Source organism: Saccostrea cucullata, unplaced genomic scaffold (assembly GCF_032062105.1).
Source record: "Saccostrea cucullata isolate Sc308-1 unplaced genomic scaffold, CSIRO_AGI_Scuc_v1 ctg390, whole genome shotgun sequence".
NCBI classification, from domain to species: Eukaryota; Metazoa; Mollusca; class Bivalvia; order Ostreida; family Ostreidae; genus Saccostrea; species Saccostrea cuccullata.
Window position 1 is genome coordinate 106,407 of NW_026928583.1, and position 18,693 is coordinate 125,099.

The following is an 18,693-nucleotide window of genomic DNA, read 5'->3' on the forward strand; positions in this document are numbered from 1 at the left end:
TTGTTGTGGCCTTCAACTCGACATTTAGATACTAGTATATCGACGACGTATTGTCAATTAACAATGGCTATTCTGTCGAACATGATACCGGGTACATCCCGGTGAGCTTGAAATAAAAGATATCAGTAAACAACAAAGCTTTATAATGAATATGATGACTAACTTTTCAATCGTCAACTTCCCTCACTTATATGCAGCAACATACTCGGTACCTTTGTCACCTGCATACGGAGTATATATCTATCAGTTGATTTGATACAAAAAAATGTTTCTAAAACTTTCTAAAACGAGGTTAGTAATTGACAAACAAGTTGATGAAGCTAGAATATCGGCAGTTTCGTTTAAAGTGATTATTTTGTACTTAGTAATTTCTTTGGTCGATACAATAACCTTCTCACTAAGACGTTACTTCTCAATATATCTGTAATGCATACAAATTCATTGAATCTGAGGCTATTATGGATCGGAAAATAAAAATACATTAATTGTTAAACTTGCGCAAAAACCTTTAAAACTTTGATCATCTATTTTAAAAACTTTGGAACTTTGATTAACTAGAGTGAAAATTTTGGAACTCTGATTTACTACAGTTAACTATTGTAACTACAATTTATTTAAAAGTCAAAAAAAATTCACTTTAGTTTACTACAGTATTTTTATTCAGGAGTTGAGAATGCCAACTATTAATGTTAACCAGTAATTTATGGCATTGACACAGAAATAAAATTGTCTTTTTATCTTTATCGGTTGTTGCTCCACTCTGCTAGTATCATAATACACTATAACAGGAAGTCGTATCTAAAATCATTTTATTGCCAGGGCTAAAAAAAGATTGTCAACAAAAAAATATGGTATATTGTACATAAAATCCATAAAAATTCATAAATAAATAAAATCTGTGATCATCTATAACCGGAGCTTTCATTCTCGGTCTTTTGATTTTGCACAGCAAACGCATGTGTTTATAATACCAGGCAATCCACAAGAGGGAGGCTGGCTTGAAGTAGCACTACCTTAAGCTTGGAGGGAAAGTGAAAGATATTTCTACGTTCAAAGGTTGCTACAGAATAAGAGATTTACATCAAACACTAAACATAAACATACATGTATGTTTATCATAAACATATATGTATGTTTATCATAAACGACTTGCAAGAACACAAGAGAAAACATAAAAAATTACAAGTTTACAATAAAATTACATCAATATAATTCGTAAAAATTTGGTTTTCTAGATCACTATAATACCTGAAGGAAAATGACTATCTCACGACTTGATAAAATGGCCTTTATAGGTAAAAATGAAAGAAAGCATATTTCGTCGTACGGTAAAGCTTTTGGTAAGAATCCAAAGCATGATTGTTTAACATCTGCCTTTAACCCACTCCTAAAGAACAAAGTGGTCAGACAATAGAAAAGAACCGACATCCAAGACAATTTGTTTAAAAGTAAAAGAAAATTCACTGTATGATACAAATCTTTAGAGTAACATAATAATAATTTAAAAATAATGACCCGCATTATCTGCATAAAAGCACTGTAGAAGTGAACTGTTTAAGCGAATATTGAACGCCTTTTTTCCGAGAATATATCTGAATAAATTAATCTCTCTCACACACACTAATGTAAGAAACGCTTCTATCCATTAATATCAAGTCCTTCATATAGAAAATTGGCTTAAAACTCAAGAAAATAATAAAAAAGTATCATAATAATGGTACATTCGAATTTTCCCCAAATCTTAAATACTAGCGTTATTAAATCGAAAAAAAAGAACTAGGATTTGAAATGGATGGATATGCCTTTGACAGCTGATGACAAGTATGGCTGCTGTTTACTTGGAGGATCTGACGCAGCGGCCGCACAGCTGACAAGGGGGCCGGTAGTTGTCCACCATAGCTTTACCGTTCTTGAACTTTAATGATCTAAGGGCATCCATCTACAATTGAAAAATAGGAAACAATAATTTCCATGAAGTAAGAGTTAGAGAAAAGTATCATTTTTAGACAGGGTTATTATATTCAAGACTTTTTTCCATGTTTGTTGACAGTTGTAACAGTTTTATCTTACCTGTGCTTGTGAGATTTCTAAGACGTCACTGCAGAGTATCCACGTGACACTTTCATACAAAGGGGGCGTGGTTAGAGAGCCGGGGTACGTCCAGTAGTGCTCAGTTTCTTTAAAAATAAAGGTGATTATTTAGACTAAATGACCTCAAATATTAAAATTAAACAGAATTATTAAATAATCAACAGAATAAATTTGACTGTTGTCTGTTATTTGCTGTACATACTTCCGAGCATACACGATGGATTGAAATCCTTGTCAAGACGGACTGTTGCTCCTGGCTCCTGAATTTTCCTGCAGACATCGGTTAATGTTTTGAATCCTCCATGTTCCTTTCCTACCTGTGAATTAACATAAAAAAATGCAATAAAAGCAGAGATCACATCAATAAGACACCAACACGATGACATTAATTGTTCTAGTTTCGTTGAGGATTTGTTGATACGTACGTTAACCATGAAGCCAATGACAGCAAGCCCGTCTGGTTTGTCGGCAGCCTCACCAAAACTGGAGTACTTGTTGGCGTTCCAGTGGACCAAGTGGAGCTAAAACGAGGTTAAAATAATGTTTCAAAACTAAAAATTCCTTCACAGTGTTTATTAATATTATTCAAATAATCATAGAGAATAGCTGTGGCTCGATCGGTCTGTTATTCTTACCTCTGCGGCGTACGTCTTGCCGTCAATAGTGTGTTCCGATCCACGGTCATTGCTGGAACCCCAGTGGAGATGGAACTGTTCCAGGCGCCACTCACCCTCCAAAGGACCACCTCTCAAAACTGCAGAATAATAAAAAGAAATTCGTCATCTATCATTAGAAAGAGTTTTTCCTCGATGTTTTATACGGTTTTCCCGTCATTACTACATAATTCCTACTACAGGTCCTTACCTGAGGTTTCCTTGACTTGGAATTTGATGGAGCTGCCAGTGTTGGAGACCTCGGCGTTTTTCTCGGTGGCGTAGTTCACCTGGAAAGGTCTGGAGCAGAGCTTGTTGTCCACTTCACATGACTTTGTGGAGATGTCGATAGGGGACTGGCGTTCACCCTTAGCTATGGGATAGCTATTGTACCAGGTATCAGGTCCTGTGGGGAGAGAATAGGGAAAATTATATAATGTCAAATATAGGACAAACATATAGTTTGATCTGATGAAAATCCGAATGTATTTACTTGATAAATGACAATATTAATTGCATTTAATAACGAAAAGCAAGCTAGATACCAGTAATTTTAATAAAATGTTATATGTTCTCTCCAACGATAGGGGAATACCAGCGATAAAGGAGATTCCTTATTGAGTGATGCTAGATTTAAAATTTATTGATCATTAGAATCCGGACTGTATTATCATTTTCAGTAACATTTTTTATACAAGTAGTACTAAATTTCCAATGAAAACATGGTAAAATTAAATATCCACACAGTTTATAATTTTGCGTTTTAGGCCTAGAATGCACTATTTTCATATAAAAAACGTTATTCCATATTTCAGCCTGCCAATATATCCTCGATATAAATATTTTAGATGGTAGTTGAACTTGATGTGTTTCTTTCACGGCATTTAAAATTATTTGTAGGATCTGTTTTCATGCTCATTAATGTTGAAGAATTATCGTAAAGGGAAGGATCAATAATGAGGAGGTCAATGGACTGATTTAAATACCCGTTATTGCCAACACAAACATAAGGAAATATTTAACCTCATTCGGCCATTTAAAACGTTTATTTTCACTATTGCACATTATTAAATTTTATATGAACTTGGCTTTGAAATAAAAATTTCCTTGCCGTTATTACGATACGGTTGGGGGTGATACTACATGATTGTATGATCATAAAGTGATTTCAAACTTTTTATCAGTTAAAAAATGTCCAGTAGTTTCGATATCAAAAACTATATACATGTAATATCAGTGAAGTAGATACAGTTTGTATGAATTAGTCTGCACAGTAGATACTAGGTAGATTAGTTATGATACCCTATGTGATACGGGTAGCATGATTCGGCCTGTACAGTAGTTAGGTCGATTGAGGACACACAGCCTACCGTCATGTTTGTCGTATCCCCAGCTCATGGTCTCCTTCGGCGTCTCCGACACAGTGTTTCTCTGGAACTGGTCGATAAGCTTTCGGATGCTTCCGAAAGGCACAGGATCTACAACGAAATAGATCCAAGTGGTGAACTTACAAGTACAGTGGTACAAAGGAAGAATATTACGTTCTAAAAAGTCAAGGGTAGTTTTTTTTTATAAACTTTAAAAACTGTAGGGGTTTTGACAGTTAAATACCTGGGTAATGGGTGATATCTCGCCATTCAAATATACGTATGTAAAGATTCAGTGTTGCATTACACTGTTTTAGTGCATATCCTTTTGTCATTGTGTCAAATTTTAACCGGATAAAACTGATTCTCGAAGTAAGACAGCTACCTATAAGCAAAAGTCTAGGACGAGACTTTAGCTCTACTGCTTTTTTTTTTCTTATAACAAAACGGGGAGAAATGTAGCACTTGAACTAAAAACTATGCAACGGCAATATACAGAATAATTGCCCGTGGGTTGGTCTCTTTTTGTGACAAGGTTTATTGCAATAAGATCGAAATTGTAAAAGGAGTAGCCAAAGAAATTTCTATTTAATTCAAGTAACAATCGCAAGTCCCGTTCATCAAAATCAAAATTGGTAAATAGAATTTGTTTCTTAGTGTAGTCTACTTGTGTGCAGAGATGTATTGGGCTCCGAACAAAACTGTAAAAGGGGGGGGCATTTTAAATGTTTTTTTTAACACAAAATTTAATTTTAAGCTACCATGCGGACATTTTTCATCGAAATCAAAACCGATATAAAGAATTATGTGTTTTAGTCTATTTAAGTTAAATTAAAATCAGATAAAAACTGAAGAAGTAGCAGATTGAAGAAATATTTACAGACAGACAGCTATAGATAGACAGACAGACAGCTAGGTAGACAGACATACGGACGAAGCACATTACTTTCTCATAACGTCTCTGACCAGTAGAGCTGTATAAAGGCCTTAGTAACACAAACATTTACGAGTTTTATTTATGAAATTAGCAATACAATTCCAAATCACGTTTTTAGTAGGTGGGTAGGGGAGGGGCATAGGTAAAAATATATCTAACGCTGACCTTTTTAATGTATTTTTACAAAGTGGACGAAATAAAACAATTTAGGTAATTATGCATTTGCCATTTGTAAAGCCATCCTGATTAAAATGTATACGATTTTTATTATGTAAAAATGTCAACACGTTTTAAATTATAATTTATTTTTTTTTTACATTTAAGCAACATTTCGTGGATGATTTGGTTTTCATTTTTCACTCGAATCTTTAAAGAGCATATGAATAAAAATATGCAATGTTGACTATTGACACAATCTCAATAAGCCTTTTTATGCACTTCTTAAAAGCCTGTGGTCTCGTTATATTGCATTTTTAAAAGAACATACATGTAAACAACAAGTTGGGTCAAAAAAGCTCTTCAATTCATTGTGCAACTGCAGTTTTACATCGCGCTGTCGGTTAAATTAAGAGGTAAGTATTGTTTGTATTGCTTCGGGACATTACATCCGCAGACAAGTCGATCTGACGGATTGAAACATATTCTGGCGGTCCGAAGTGAAACAACTACTTGTTCTGGCAATAAATATGTCTGATTAATTAAATTACATTTCCACTAAGGCGTTTTGCCTGACGTTTAGAATAAGTATTTTAAATTGAAAACTTCAATCATTTTTTCCTAAATTAATAACGTGTGAAACATGATCTGCGGATTGAATTTTGTAGATATTTATAAATGTTGGTCACTTCAAAAGTAAGTTTGTTAAACTGGACATATTTTGTTTGTCGAAATAAATACGGCATTGCGATTTAAAACTGAGTCTTGATTTAATGGTTTCATTTTCAAAGTATTTAAATCAGTAGCAGTGGTGATGCTTTGATTAACAGAAAGACTAAAGCGACTTCTATTTCAATATTCATCCATCCTTCAAATATTACATTAGTGACAATTCGGTTGGTGCTTGACAAATCCTTGATTAGATGTCACATGTTTTACCTTTCTTTGATTAATTTAAGCACATACACGTGGATTATATACATGTTTGTTTTATCATTATTTTGAAATTTTGATTAAAACGACTGTATTTCTTTAATTCATATTGAATTGTTTTAGGTTTAAATATTTATCAGAAAAAATTCTTATGCAAGATAATACGAGATTCTTCCGTGGATATAACTATTGTCATTGTCTATAGAATGGATAAGTGAGCAGACTTCAATACCAGCTAATAATTTTTTTGATGAATATTAATCGCCATGTAATAAACAATCTTACACAATTTTTGCCATATCAATTCTTCTTCAATAATAATTCACCCCTAATCCAGTAAGATTATCCCTATTATTTCGTCTAAATGTTTAAAGCTCTATAGGGGCCAAATTAGAGATTTTCTCTGATTTACCTTTAATATAAACAATAACAATAACGACATCGTGAAATAATATCGGTAAAAAAAAGACCCCATTATGAATTTCAATCAAATGTCTTTTTTAGTTTGCCTCCTAGAATAGCGAATGCTTGTGAATTCTTTACAATCTGTTATTTAAAATGTTTAAAATTATTTTTCATTACACTGTTCAATCATGTCGAAAATATGACATGTATATACTTATAAGGAACACAGGAAAATAGAAAAAAATTCATTAATGGTACAAAACATTATATTTCAAGTATTTAACGGCATTTTTAGATAGTCGGATTGTTAGGAAGAATTAATCCAATAGTTCTAAACTCTAACCTTTTCCATCCTGGACCAATTTGTATTTTTGGGTTTTTCTCGTAAGTCCCATGTTGGCAGATTTTTGGAATAGAGTGCTTTCAGCTACAATGTACTGTAGTAAGTGTCCGACAAATCTCGGGAAGTGAGTGGTTAGCAGGTAAATCTACTCGTATTTAAAGGTGAGTACTCATTAACTTCGACATTCAAAGCGCCCCGTTTTGATCGACAGGTGCGAAGGAATTTTCGGCCAATCGCAGTGGGCCCTGTGTTTTAATTATATGGCCAAGTTCGCCGTGAAAAAAATTGCACTGTGTTCGCAAATAAAGATTTATTTACATATGCTGGTTTTGAAAATGGCCTGCTATATGTGCAATTGGAGCTGCCGACTTTAAATTTCCCATTGAAATTTAAAGATTGGAAAAAAAAATAAATCAAACGATTGAGTACATATAGAAGAAAAAAACAGAAGAGAAATAAAAATGATTTAGTACAGGCTGTGAGAAAAATCTACCTAAGAATTTACAAAGAAAGCAAATGTTAAATTCAAATAATTACTGATTCAAAGAAGATGAATTATATTTTGTGTAAAGGGACTTTTAAGAAAAAATAATTATTTCGTTGAATCAACTAAACTATTCGTCATACATATTATGCCTCCTGATCAAATATTCGGGAGCTGTATAGTTTTCATCCTGTCCGTCTGTCTGGCTGTTTGACTGTTGTCCCAAAATTTTTAACCTTGCTTTGAAATTTTGATTGGATGAAGTAATGTCATTTTATATTTTAAAAGTGGTTTCCCTTTGGAAATCCCTTTCCTTAGGTATGTGTACTAATATTTTGACCTACTAACCTTGACCTTAGAGTCAGAACCATTTTACAAAATTTAATTAACTTTTTTCTTAGACTATAACATCAGAACAGTTGGTGCAAAATATTTGGTACTTCACATGTGTTTTTCTTGTGAAAAGATGTTCTCTTGGTTGTAACAATTTTGACTGTTAGATCTTATCCTTTGAGTTTGACCTCCTTCTGAAAAACTTTACAACTGGCCATTACTTCTGTATAGTTGGTGACTTGGTGCTAGGATTTTTAGCTCACCTGACCTGAAAGTTCAGTGAACTTTTCTGGTCACCCATTATTCGTCCGCCCATCTGTCTGTAAACTTTTCTCATTTTCAACTTCCTCTCAAGAACCACTGTATCAATTTTAAGCAAACTTGGTACAAAGTATTCTTGGGTAAAGAGAAGTTTAAATTGCAAAATTTAAGGAACAAGCCTTGTTACAAGAGGAGATAATCAAGAAAAGACAAAAATAGTTGGGGGTCAATAAAAATATTCTTCTCAAGAACCATTGGGCCAGAAAAGCTGTAACTTACATGGAAGCATCCTAGGGTAGTGAAGATTCTAAATTGTTCAAATCATGACCCCCTACGGGTAGGGTCGGGCCACATAGGAAATCCAAGCTTTACATTGAAATATATAAGAAAAGTCTTTAAATCTCTTCTTCCAAAGAACCACTGGACTAGTAAAGCTGAATCTTATGTGGAAACATCATAGAGCAGAGTAAATTCTAGATTTTATTGAAAAAAATCCTGGGGTAGTGTAGTTTCTAAATTGCTCATATGATGACCTTCTGTCGTAGGGCGGGTCCAAGGTATTACAAGGGTGAAAATCTTATGAAGAACAATATGGCCAAAGTTAATGCACCGAGATTTGAAAAAATATCTTGTATATATTTTTTCAAATCTCGGTGCAATGACTTGTAACATATTTTTTTTTATAAGTACTTCTCTTGTGGTCCATATATTTTGACCTGGCAGATTGACCTATTTTTGGAAAAATTTTGAACTATGGCCATAGCCCATAACTATTGAACGGTTGGCGGAAGGGCTTTTTAAAATATTTCACAGACGTATTTCTTTGACAAGAGCGTATTTCTTGGGACAAGAATTTTTCTTTAGGAACCAATAATCTTTATTTCTTGACCTTGACTTCTTTTTAGTTTGTCTTGCATTTGAGATACTTTAATCCCATTAGTATCAGAGTATCAGTATTTTACATACTAGTACATCTATTTTTTTTAATAACTATTTGATGTTTTAACTTTCTCTGTATTCTTTATAAATGAAATGGTTTTCCATGCGCTTGTCAAGATTTACTTGAAAATAACAGATAGATTATTAAAACGATCCCGAGAATACATGTATGAGAATATGAAATTACAATTTTCTAGTTATTGTTTCCTTCTAAGTGAACTCATTTTCCAAGCCCTGTAACAAAGCCATTAGGCGAAAACAAGGATTTCCCTTTTCTAACATTAATGTGTTACCTATATATTATTGTATTGAGAGTATCAATGCATAATTAACTGTATTTTAATTATTTTTCTAATGACACGAATAATCTAGCACTATTTAAAATACGCCTTGAAAGAGATTAACATATTATGTTCATCACTTACAGTTGTAACACTAATAGTGTCAGATTAAATGTCGTACGCGTGGACCGCCTTCCTGGTAATAATGTCTATGTGGCTGTCTTATAAAAAGGGAACGAAAATAAAACTGTATTTGTAAAGATCAAGATTATATAAATTCGTTATTAAGACATGCATATTAAAAAAGTTCTGTTTATTTCTAGTTAGAAGTTAGAAATCCTTTTCCAGATGCATTTCATTTGTTTTTATTTTCCCTCCAATAAAATTAATCATCAAATATGAAATATGAACCATTTTCTCACCGTTTGTGATTTGTGAGCTTTTAATAGGTTTCTTTATTGTTCGACCTTTTTTTGGTTCTATTTTTAATTTGTCAAACCAAACCCCCAATCCATCTCTTCTGTCTCTTCATCAACATGTCCAAACGACTGGACTTCAAAACATTTTGTAGGGCAGTACTATTCGTCATTGTGGACAATAGCGTAAAAAGGAAATAACCGGACAGTTACCACATCAGTAAGGTGTCCAGAAAAGTCACTTAATTAATGATGAAGTATAAACATTACAGATGTAGAATGATCAATAGATTTACATTTTTCATATCGTCAACGTATAAAGATAACATCAAGAAAATCGAGACAAGGCACACATTGCTCTAGAACAATTAAAATTTGCAACCATTTTTGATTAAATTTCCATGACAAATTAGCAATGGATTTTTTGAATTGTAAAATTGCAATTCAAACTGCTGTAATGCCGTAGCTATCTATAAGGGATGTTAAGTGATCTACTTATTAATTCCGTAACTTCCCCCTTCTGATGAGCTACTAAGCATATCCATGACAGGTGTGACATTTGATCGACATCAAGGGAGCGAGAACGTAAGTCAAAAAACCGCTCAAGTGTGAATCAAATCCTTCTTGAAAAAACAAGGATGTTGATTAAAGATGGTGCCACTCTTGACAATTTTTGGCAGGTTATATGAAGATAAATGAAAAAGAAAAATTTGAGAAATTCATGATTTTGCTGCATAAAATATTTCATAGGCATTGCTCTAATTAACTTGAAGGTTACCTGCACTGTATGTTTTGTTTTTGTCAAATACACATTATGCACTGCACATAAACATCACTTGTCAATTGATTACACGCTAAGGGCATGCGGAAATTAAAATCTAAGAATATTTGATGCCCTAAACATGTCACTGTAAAGATAAATATAAATCACATTCTCCCTTCTATAATTCATTCTTTTTTTCTAATTTCAAGTCGTAAAAAGAAATAAAAACAAATTCCTGCGAAACTGTGAAACATTCATTGCATCACCTTGACCCATTGCTGCAGTGAACTTTGTGATGAGTTTCAGTATTTATTAATCATTTGATATCAAACTTCGGATAAAACAATAGCATTTTCATACACCTGTCGGTATTATATATCATATAATTTTTTGTTGTTCATTACTTTCAGCTTTGTTAAAATTTCATTGTACATGTACTATCATACTCTAATGTTGTGGACGCAATTTCTGAATGAAACTTTTTTACTTGGAAGTTTTATACTTAATTCAGAAATTGTAATATTGTTCTTAGGATTTACTGTTATTCCAAAATTTATGAAACATTTTCAATGCATAATTTAATAAATACATGTATGTAATAAAGTAAAAAATTAGAAAAATAGATTGAAGAGCATAAAGAACTATTCTTATACACGTATTTAATATATTAAATCCTAATAAAAAAAATCATAAAGAAAGGAAAAAAAAAATAACTAATTCACCGACTGCTTTGAATAAACGATCTCAGGAATTTAGAAATCATGCATATCAAAAACAGTTCTAAAGATTAATGAATTCCAGATCTAGGAATTAAAATCTTACCAAACATTTTACCATTTTAATCAACTAACAAGAATACTAATTAATACCAAGGTCTATCCGTACTTGACACATGCACCACGGCGATATGGTAACCACTAACCAGTCCTAAAGCTATTGTTGATCAACAAGATTTTTTTATTAAAAAAAAATTTTTCTTGGTAAATATTGTCAGAGGTCACTTTATGTTAATTGATGGCTCGCTACATTCGTGTTTTGCGTCATGACGCATGTTCTACATTCTTTTGGAATATTCTTATTTTAAATTATGAAATTACATCATTTTACATGTGAATTTTATTTTTGCAATTCTATTTATATTTGCATATCAAGACTTTGTAGTTTGATAAGAAATGGGCGGTGTCATATCTACATTGGCTATAAAACTGATATTTTGGATGTATCCGTATCATGTTAGGGATTAAGGCGATTAAATGGAGCTTTCTGCTTTTATTCCGTTAATTGGGTGGTTTTCTTCATGATGTAATGTTTTGTTTCAGATGTGTTAAATTTTAAAAAAAAAATGCTTTCCTGCTTTAATACAACATTAAAGCGTGGTGGCTTATTCATGAGTATTCCATCGTCGTTATACTTAGCAGACTAAGGACAGAGAGCGGTGAAACTGTCATGTATATATAAATAGCTTTTTAAAGACGATGAATACATGAAATATGTCGTTTGGAAAGTTCGTGTATGTTTCGGAGGAGGGGGGGGGGTAGATGGACAGAAAAAAAATTCAAATAGATAACCATATCAGTCTAGATTTCATTCAAAAGTGCACATACATCAAGACTAGGTTTATTCTAAGCAATATATAGATACATTTTCTTATCAAATATTCAGATACATATACAACATTCTACGTTCTAAAATTTCATTATGTAATATACATTTGTCATTCTCTGCACACTGCAGTCAAAAATATTTTCTGTAAACATAAATAAAAACTTAAGGATTCATATAAAGAGATTTTTTTCATAAATTTCTCGATTGTTAGAAGGCATTATATCGTTTTTATTTTTACAACATTGAAAATATTTTGTTACCACCCTCCTCATAACTTTAATTAAGGAGTGAATTTTTTAACATGCTGAGACGGATGCCGAACAAATGATGCCAGAAATTTGCACAGATGCAATCGAACAAAAGACCTAGCCTTTAAAAAACAAGCACTATTTTTTTTTTATTATGACCGAAAGGAATCTACTTTGTGTACACCCAAATTATCGTTCTTAACATATATTTGAAAAGTAGGCAAACTTTAAGTTCAAGGTCATGGGGTCAAAATTCATAGTATATTTAAAAAGGTCTTGACACGGGTACGTGTAATGAACATGTGAAATATGAAAACCCTATCTCTTCTCTTTCAAACGTTATTTTCAAGGTTAAAGTTTTTTGTGACAGACGGACAAACGAATTAGATTAAATTTTACCTCGCTTTTGCAAAAGCAAGGGACAAGAAGACCTGCTAATAATCGGAACAAAACAGAGACCAATCTGAGAGCAGTCTGAAATCTGCTGAAGATGCAGCGTTGATTACGGCATCAATTATTCAAATATTCCACAAAGAAGACTTGAAGCTTTTTTTTTGTATTTTTTTTTTAAATCAGAAACGTTGAAATGCAAATAAAAAGTGATAAATAAGATAAACAAACAAGAAGGAAACTGAAAACTACCAAAATTCAAAAACCTAACTTATGAAAGGGGGAGTGATTCATTCATTTCCATTGCACTGAAAACATGGGAGTTTTTCTCCATAATATAAACAATAAAATTTTTGTTCTCTTTAAGTGAATGCAACAAAAACGACCATCTTTTTCTTTATTCTTTATTTCAACAAAAAATGGACCATTTCGTGGTAAAATACAACGGAGATGCGTATTTTTCGACCCCGTGGTTTTTTAGGCAGTTACAACAGCTGTACAAGGTCAATGCAAATCACATAGATCGTTATTTTATAAAGAAAAAATAAATATTCGTCATGCAGATTTTGCATATTCCCCGTATTATTATAAATCTCTTACATTTAACAAAATAGAACATCTTGATGTTTAAATAGTCTTCCTGTATTTTGCGACAGTTCAGATAAAAACTTAATACGACTTATTTAAAAGTTAACACAAAATTTAGAACAAAACAGCTTTGATTTTCTTGCCCCCGTAATTGAAGATTCGGTGGTACATAGTTTTTGTCGTGTGCGTCCGTCTGTTTGTATGTCCGCAAAAACATTCATCATGTCCATAACTTTCGATTCATTGGACTTATGATTTTCATATTTCACATGTGTATTCCTTAAGACAAGACCTTTCTTTGAGTACCACCAAATTTGACCTTTTGACATTGACCTTGGAGTTTGACACACTTTAACTCAAAAATTACAAACTTAATTTACTTTGCCCATAACTTTTCAACGACAGATACTAGGACTTTCACAATTCACATATGTATTTTTTGTGACAAGACCTTTCATTGGATACCAACAACTTTGATCTTTTGACCTTGACCTTGAAAATTTACGTACCTCGGATATAACTTTTGAGCGGTAAGGGCTAGGGCTTTCATACTTCACATATGTAACTCTTGTTATTTTGAAAGAACTTATGGCTTGACCTATTATTTCAAAACTTTAACCTTTGTCATAACTTTTGAACGATTAGTGCCAGGGCTTTCAAACTTCCCATATGTAACCCTTCGCAGTGAAAAGACCTTTCTTTGGAAACCAACAACTTTGACCCCTTGACCTTGGAGTTTGACCTTTCAAACCTTATCCTTGGCCATAACTTTTGAACAGGTGGAGCTAAGGCTTTCATATTTCATAAATGTATTTTTTGTGAGAAGACCTTACTTTGGGTACCAACATATTTAATCATTTGCATTACAGAAAAGTATTTAATCTTCGCTATGTTGCCATACCGAAGCATCAGTGTTTCCCAAACACATTTTGTTTTAAACCAACTTCTGTACGCATATCTGAATGAATAATGTGTTTGAACCATTATTTTACATAAACACCCATCTCTTTCCTCTCTTTTCAAATCTTGCCTGTATTTCTTGACCGTCATGTTTAAAATATGGTTTAAACTAAATTTAAATAAATAAATTAATATATATATATATATATATATATATATATATATATATATATATATATATATATATATATATATATATATATATATATATATATATATATATATATATATATATATATATATATATATATATATATATATATATATATATTAAAGAAATGACGACCCTGTCTAATTACTGCACAGGGACATGAAATTATTGGTAACTAAGTACACTATGCAGTATTAATTACTGAATGTATTATTTGAGTCATTTGTATGCACAGACGGGAATAGAGCCACATAAAGGACTCTTTAACTGCATTATTTTTTATGAAATGACTGACGCGACCTCTGTTTGATAAGTTAAAATAATCAAAATCTGACAAAAGAAATATAGATATTAGATTTTTTATGTAAATAAATGAGAACTGTCAAAGGAAATGCGTAGTGTATGCAATATTTCAAGATGCAAATATAATTCTTAACAGAGGCCCTCTGCAAATTTGTTATGCCAATATCTATATTAACGCATTACACGCATGCTCAGTGAAAATTGTATGCAAATTGTAATGATTTTTTTATTTTTTACACTTCCATCATTCAGTAAATGGGAAGTGGGGGTTCGCACTGTTAATCAATCAGTGGTTATACTTTTTTATCGCGACTTATATTTTTGATATTAATTTTATTTATTAAAAAAAAAGGATTGTGTAAGATACACAGCTTCCTTTAGCCCTGTCTATACAGCACTATCTATTTGCCTTATCCATTCCTTTTGTGAAAAAAAAAAACTGCGGGATCTTTCATGTAAATAGAAATTGGAATTCGAAATGAAATGTTATGTCATGTAGTCTTTTTTTTTTTATTTACGTCCATTTATTTACTAGTATAGATATTTTAAAAAGTTTACGTTAAACCTATCCTTGATATAGTTTACCACAGGTTTGGCTGCTTAATAGTAGTAGATCAGAAACTAGATGTCAAATTTTTCAATGAATCGGATAATTTTCTAACAATTTGAACGTTATGAGCATTATGCATGACATATAAAGGTTAAACATAGCTATGCATTTATGACGATGTACTGTTGCAAAACTACAATATGTACTCCATATAAAGTGCAAAAAATGGTTAATAACCTTTTTGGTAATATATGAAAATTAGAACACAATACCTCTGCTTTATGATAAATTCATAGATGAATTTGATGATAAATGATAAAATTATCGAAATACAATTTTTAAAACTTTTGATATAAGGGAAGAAGGTCAGGCAGGGATTTGATTTTCTTTAAGACCGAGGAACATTAACTGGCAAAATTGGAAATATACAGCATACGTCATTTCTAGCTGTTACAATCAAAACATTCACTGATAGACAATGAAATGGGCGGGTACAATTGGACGCGGACGTGGGGAAAACATCGGATTGAAATTGCAGATTGAAATTCATTTTCAATCCACCTAGGCTACGCTAGAAGGCACGTTATTACTGATTGACACAGAAGACAAATAATTTTAATTTTGGTACAGTTTGAAATTTGAATTTTTTTTGTCCGGTGTTTTAAATAAATTAATATTTAAGGGACAAATATTTCATTTCCGTTTGGTAAACATATTTATATCTTTGTGTTGGCGCAAGATGCAAATATAGGCTTGAGCTTTTTGATCACATTTTGAGGCGTCCGTCTGCAAATTTGTCTGCCTGTAAACTTTTATACTTAACGCATTACAAACTTGCCACAAAGCATCCTTAGGTGAAAATTGTAGGGCAAATTGTGGGAATTAATGAAAATTTGGTGGTATGTTTTAAAAATCTTCTTCTCAAGAACCACTGTGCCAGGAAAGATGAAACTTATGGGGAAGCATCCTCAGGAAGTGTAGATTCAGATTTGTTCAAATCATGACCCCGGGGGTAGGGCAGGGCCACAATGGCCGACCAAAGTTTTACATAGAAATATATAGGAAAATTCTTTAAAAATCTTCTTCTCAAGAATAACAAAGCCATGATTGATCATATTTATATGGAAGCATCCTCAGGTAGTGTCAATTCAAGTTTGTTCAAAGCATGACCCCTGGGAATAGGGCGGGGCCACAATGGCCGACCAAAGTTTTACATAGAAATATATAGGAAAATTCTTAAAAATCTTCTTCTCAAGAATAACAAAGCCATAATTGATCATATTTATATGGAAGCATCCTCAGGTAGTGTAGATTCAAGTTTGTTCAAATCATGGCCCCCTGGGGTAGGGCAGGGCCACAATTCCAAAGTTTTACATAGAAATATATAGGAAAATTCTTAAAAGTCTTCTTCTCAAGAATAACAAAGTCATAATTGATCATTTTTATATGGAAGCATCCTCAGGTAGTGTAGATTCAAGTTTTTTTCAAATCATGACCCCTGGGGGTAGGGTGGGGCCACAATGGCTGACCAAAGTTTTACATAGAAATATATAGGAAAATTCTTTAAAAATCTTCTTCTCAAGAATCACAAAGCCATAATTGATCATATTTATATGGAAGCATCCTCAGGTAGTGTAGATTCAAGTTTGTTCAAATCATGACCCCCCCCCCGGGGGGGTAGGGCGGGGCCACAATGGCCGACCAAAGTTTTACATAGAAATATATAGGAAAATTCTTAAAAATCTTTTTCTCAAGAATAACAAAGCCATAATTGATCATATTTATATGGAATCATCCTCAGGTAGTTGTGATTCAAGTTTGTTCAAATCATGGCCCCCGGGAGTAGGACGGGGCCACAATGGCCGACCAAAGTTTTACATAGAAATATATAGGAAAATTCTTAAAAATCATCTTCTCAAGAATAGCAAAACCATAACAGTTCAAAGGTTTACTTTTGGTTTTCAACTTTTCAATAATAAACCAATTTCTACTTTTTCCTAGCCACAATGCCCAAGTTAGCGATGTGGCCCATGGGCCTCTTGTTAAATAAAGTTGTCCAACAGTTTTCAGTGAGAATAAGTATAAAACTCATGCACTCTTATAATCCTAGAAATAAAATATATTGCCATGTTAAGCCATGACCTGACTCGACAATTTTTTACCCCCCCCCCCCCCTCCCCTTCTAAAATCAAATATCTCCTGAAAAAAAATCTTTTGTCTTCTATGATCTTTTGCGTTTTTAAAATTATAAGCTAAAACTCATAATAATGTGAACTTCAAACAATATGTATTTGGGAGTTGAAATTTGCTGATTTTTCATATACATCACTCTTTGCTTTGAAAACATGATAAACTTTCAATCCAAATACAATTTTTACCCGCCCATTTCATTTCTATCATGAATGTTTTGATTGTATCAGATAGAAATGACGTAAGCTGTATATTTCCAATTTTGCCAGTTAATGTTCCGCGGTCTTATCTGCTGGGAACATAATTTTTTTTTTTTCCGTTATATAAAGTTTATCATTGGATATTTTTATGACTCGTTTGGCATGCGCAGACGGATGTTCGCGTTGAGTTATGATATCAGAGTTTTCTTTGGAAATGTTTCCAATCAGGCACATGCAGTTTTAGAGGCAATGTTAAGAATATTCTAAATAGAAATATGTATACGGAATATACGGCAAGCAGGGCATTTATCAAATATAAATTTTGAGGAATTTTTTTTCAAATAACTTTTTAATAAAATGTGCTGGTAAGTAGAAAAATAAAAATTAAGGACACAAGTGTATCATGGAGAACGAGTGCTCGGATTTCACAAATACTAAGATATATTTGTAAACATCTTCAAGCCATATAATAGTGGGGAATTTTTACTATACTCATGTTTCATGGGGGGGGGGCAAAACTTTATCAAATTTTGGTGGGGGGGGGCAAAAATTTATTAAATTTTGGTGGGATATTTTTTTTTCTTTTTCTATATCTTTATTTCATGGATGACAAAAATTAATTTGTAATGTTCGTCTTGGTCTTGGAAAATGTCAAACTGAAATAATCCAATCTTTTCTACGATGGATTTTTTAGGAAAACAATTTTTGAAAACATAAATAGACATAATTTATGGGGAAACTTTCACCAATATTAAAGAAACTGCAATGCCTTTCAACAGCATAATTGAAAATCAAACAAAAAATAAATGGCGTAAATCTATAGATAATGAAATAAAACAAAACAAATCCTAATCTAAAATTCATTTTAAAATGAATCAAAACTTTAAAAAAAACTTTTACTTTCTGTCTGAGTAAATTGGAGTTGAAAATTTTAAGATAAAAAGATTGCATATTATCTTGCTATAGATCAGTTTCCATGCAGGTTTTCTTATGATGTGTAATCCCATACTGCTCTTTAAAATGTAACCAACCAATAGGAAAGAGGATAGAAATGAGCGAACTACTTTTTGCAATGAACGTTACATATACCGTGTATTTAAAAATTCTCAGGATGAAAAAATGCATTATTCTTATTTTATTTTATTA

At 32.3% G+C, this 18,693-nt stretch overlaps 1 protein-coding gene across 6 annotated transcripts in view; it reads right to left on the minus strand.

Moving 5' to 3' along the window:
* Window positions 1-792: 792 nt before the first annotated feature.
* LOC134278047 (carbonic anhydrase 7-like) overlaps window positions 793-18,693 on the minus strand; it is a 32,109-nt gene continuing 14,208 nt past the window's right edge. For 4 of the 6 annotated variants that reach the window (XM_062760366.1, XM_062760362.1, XM_062760368.1 and 1 more), the window contains exons 2-8: window positions 4,115-4,222; window positions 2,956-3,150; window positions 2,727-2,845; window positions 2,517-2,612; window positions 2,294-2,408; window positions 2,071-2,177; window positions 793-1,939 (exon numbers count right to left, since the gene is read on the minus strand). In XM_062760366.1, coding sequence (XP_062616350.1) covers window positions 1,835-1,939; window positions 2,071-2,177; window positions 2,294-2,408; window positions 2,517-2,612; window positions 2,727-2,845; window positions 2,956-3,150; window positions 4,115-4,142 — 765 coding nt within the window. In that variant the 5' untranslated portion in view covers window positions 4,143-4,222 and the 3' untranslated portion in view covers window positions 793-1,834. Of the gene's footprint in view, window positions 1,940-2,070; window positions 2,178-2,293; window positions 2,409-2,516; window positions 2,613-2,726; window positions 2,846-2,955; window positions 3,151-4,114; window positions 4,223-6,885; window positions 7,031-8,242; window positions 8,268-18,693 lie in introns of those variants that run through there. The other 2 variants (XM_062760365.1, XM_062760364.1) reach the window with 2 other exon arrangements.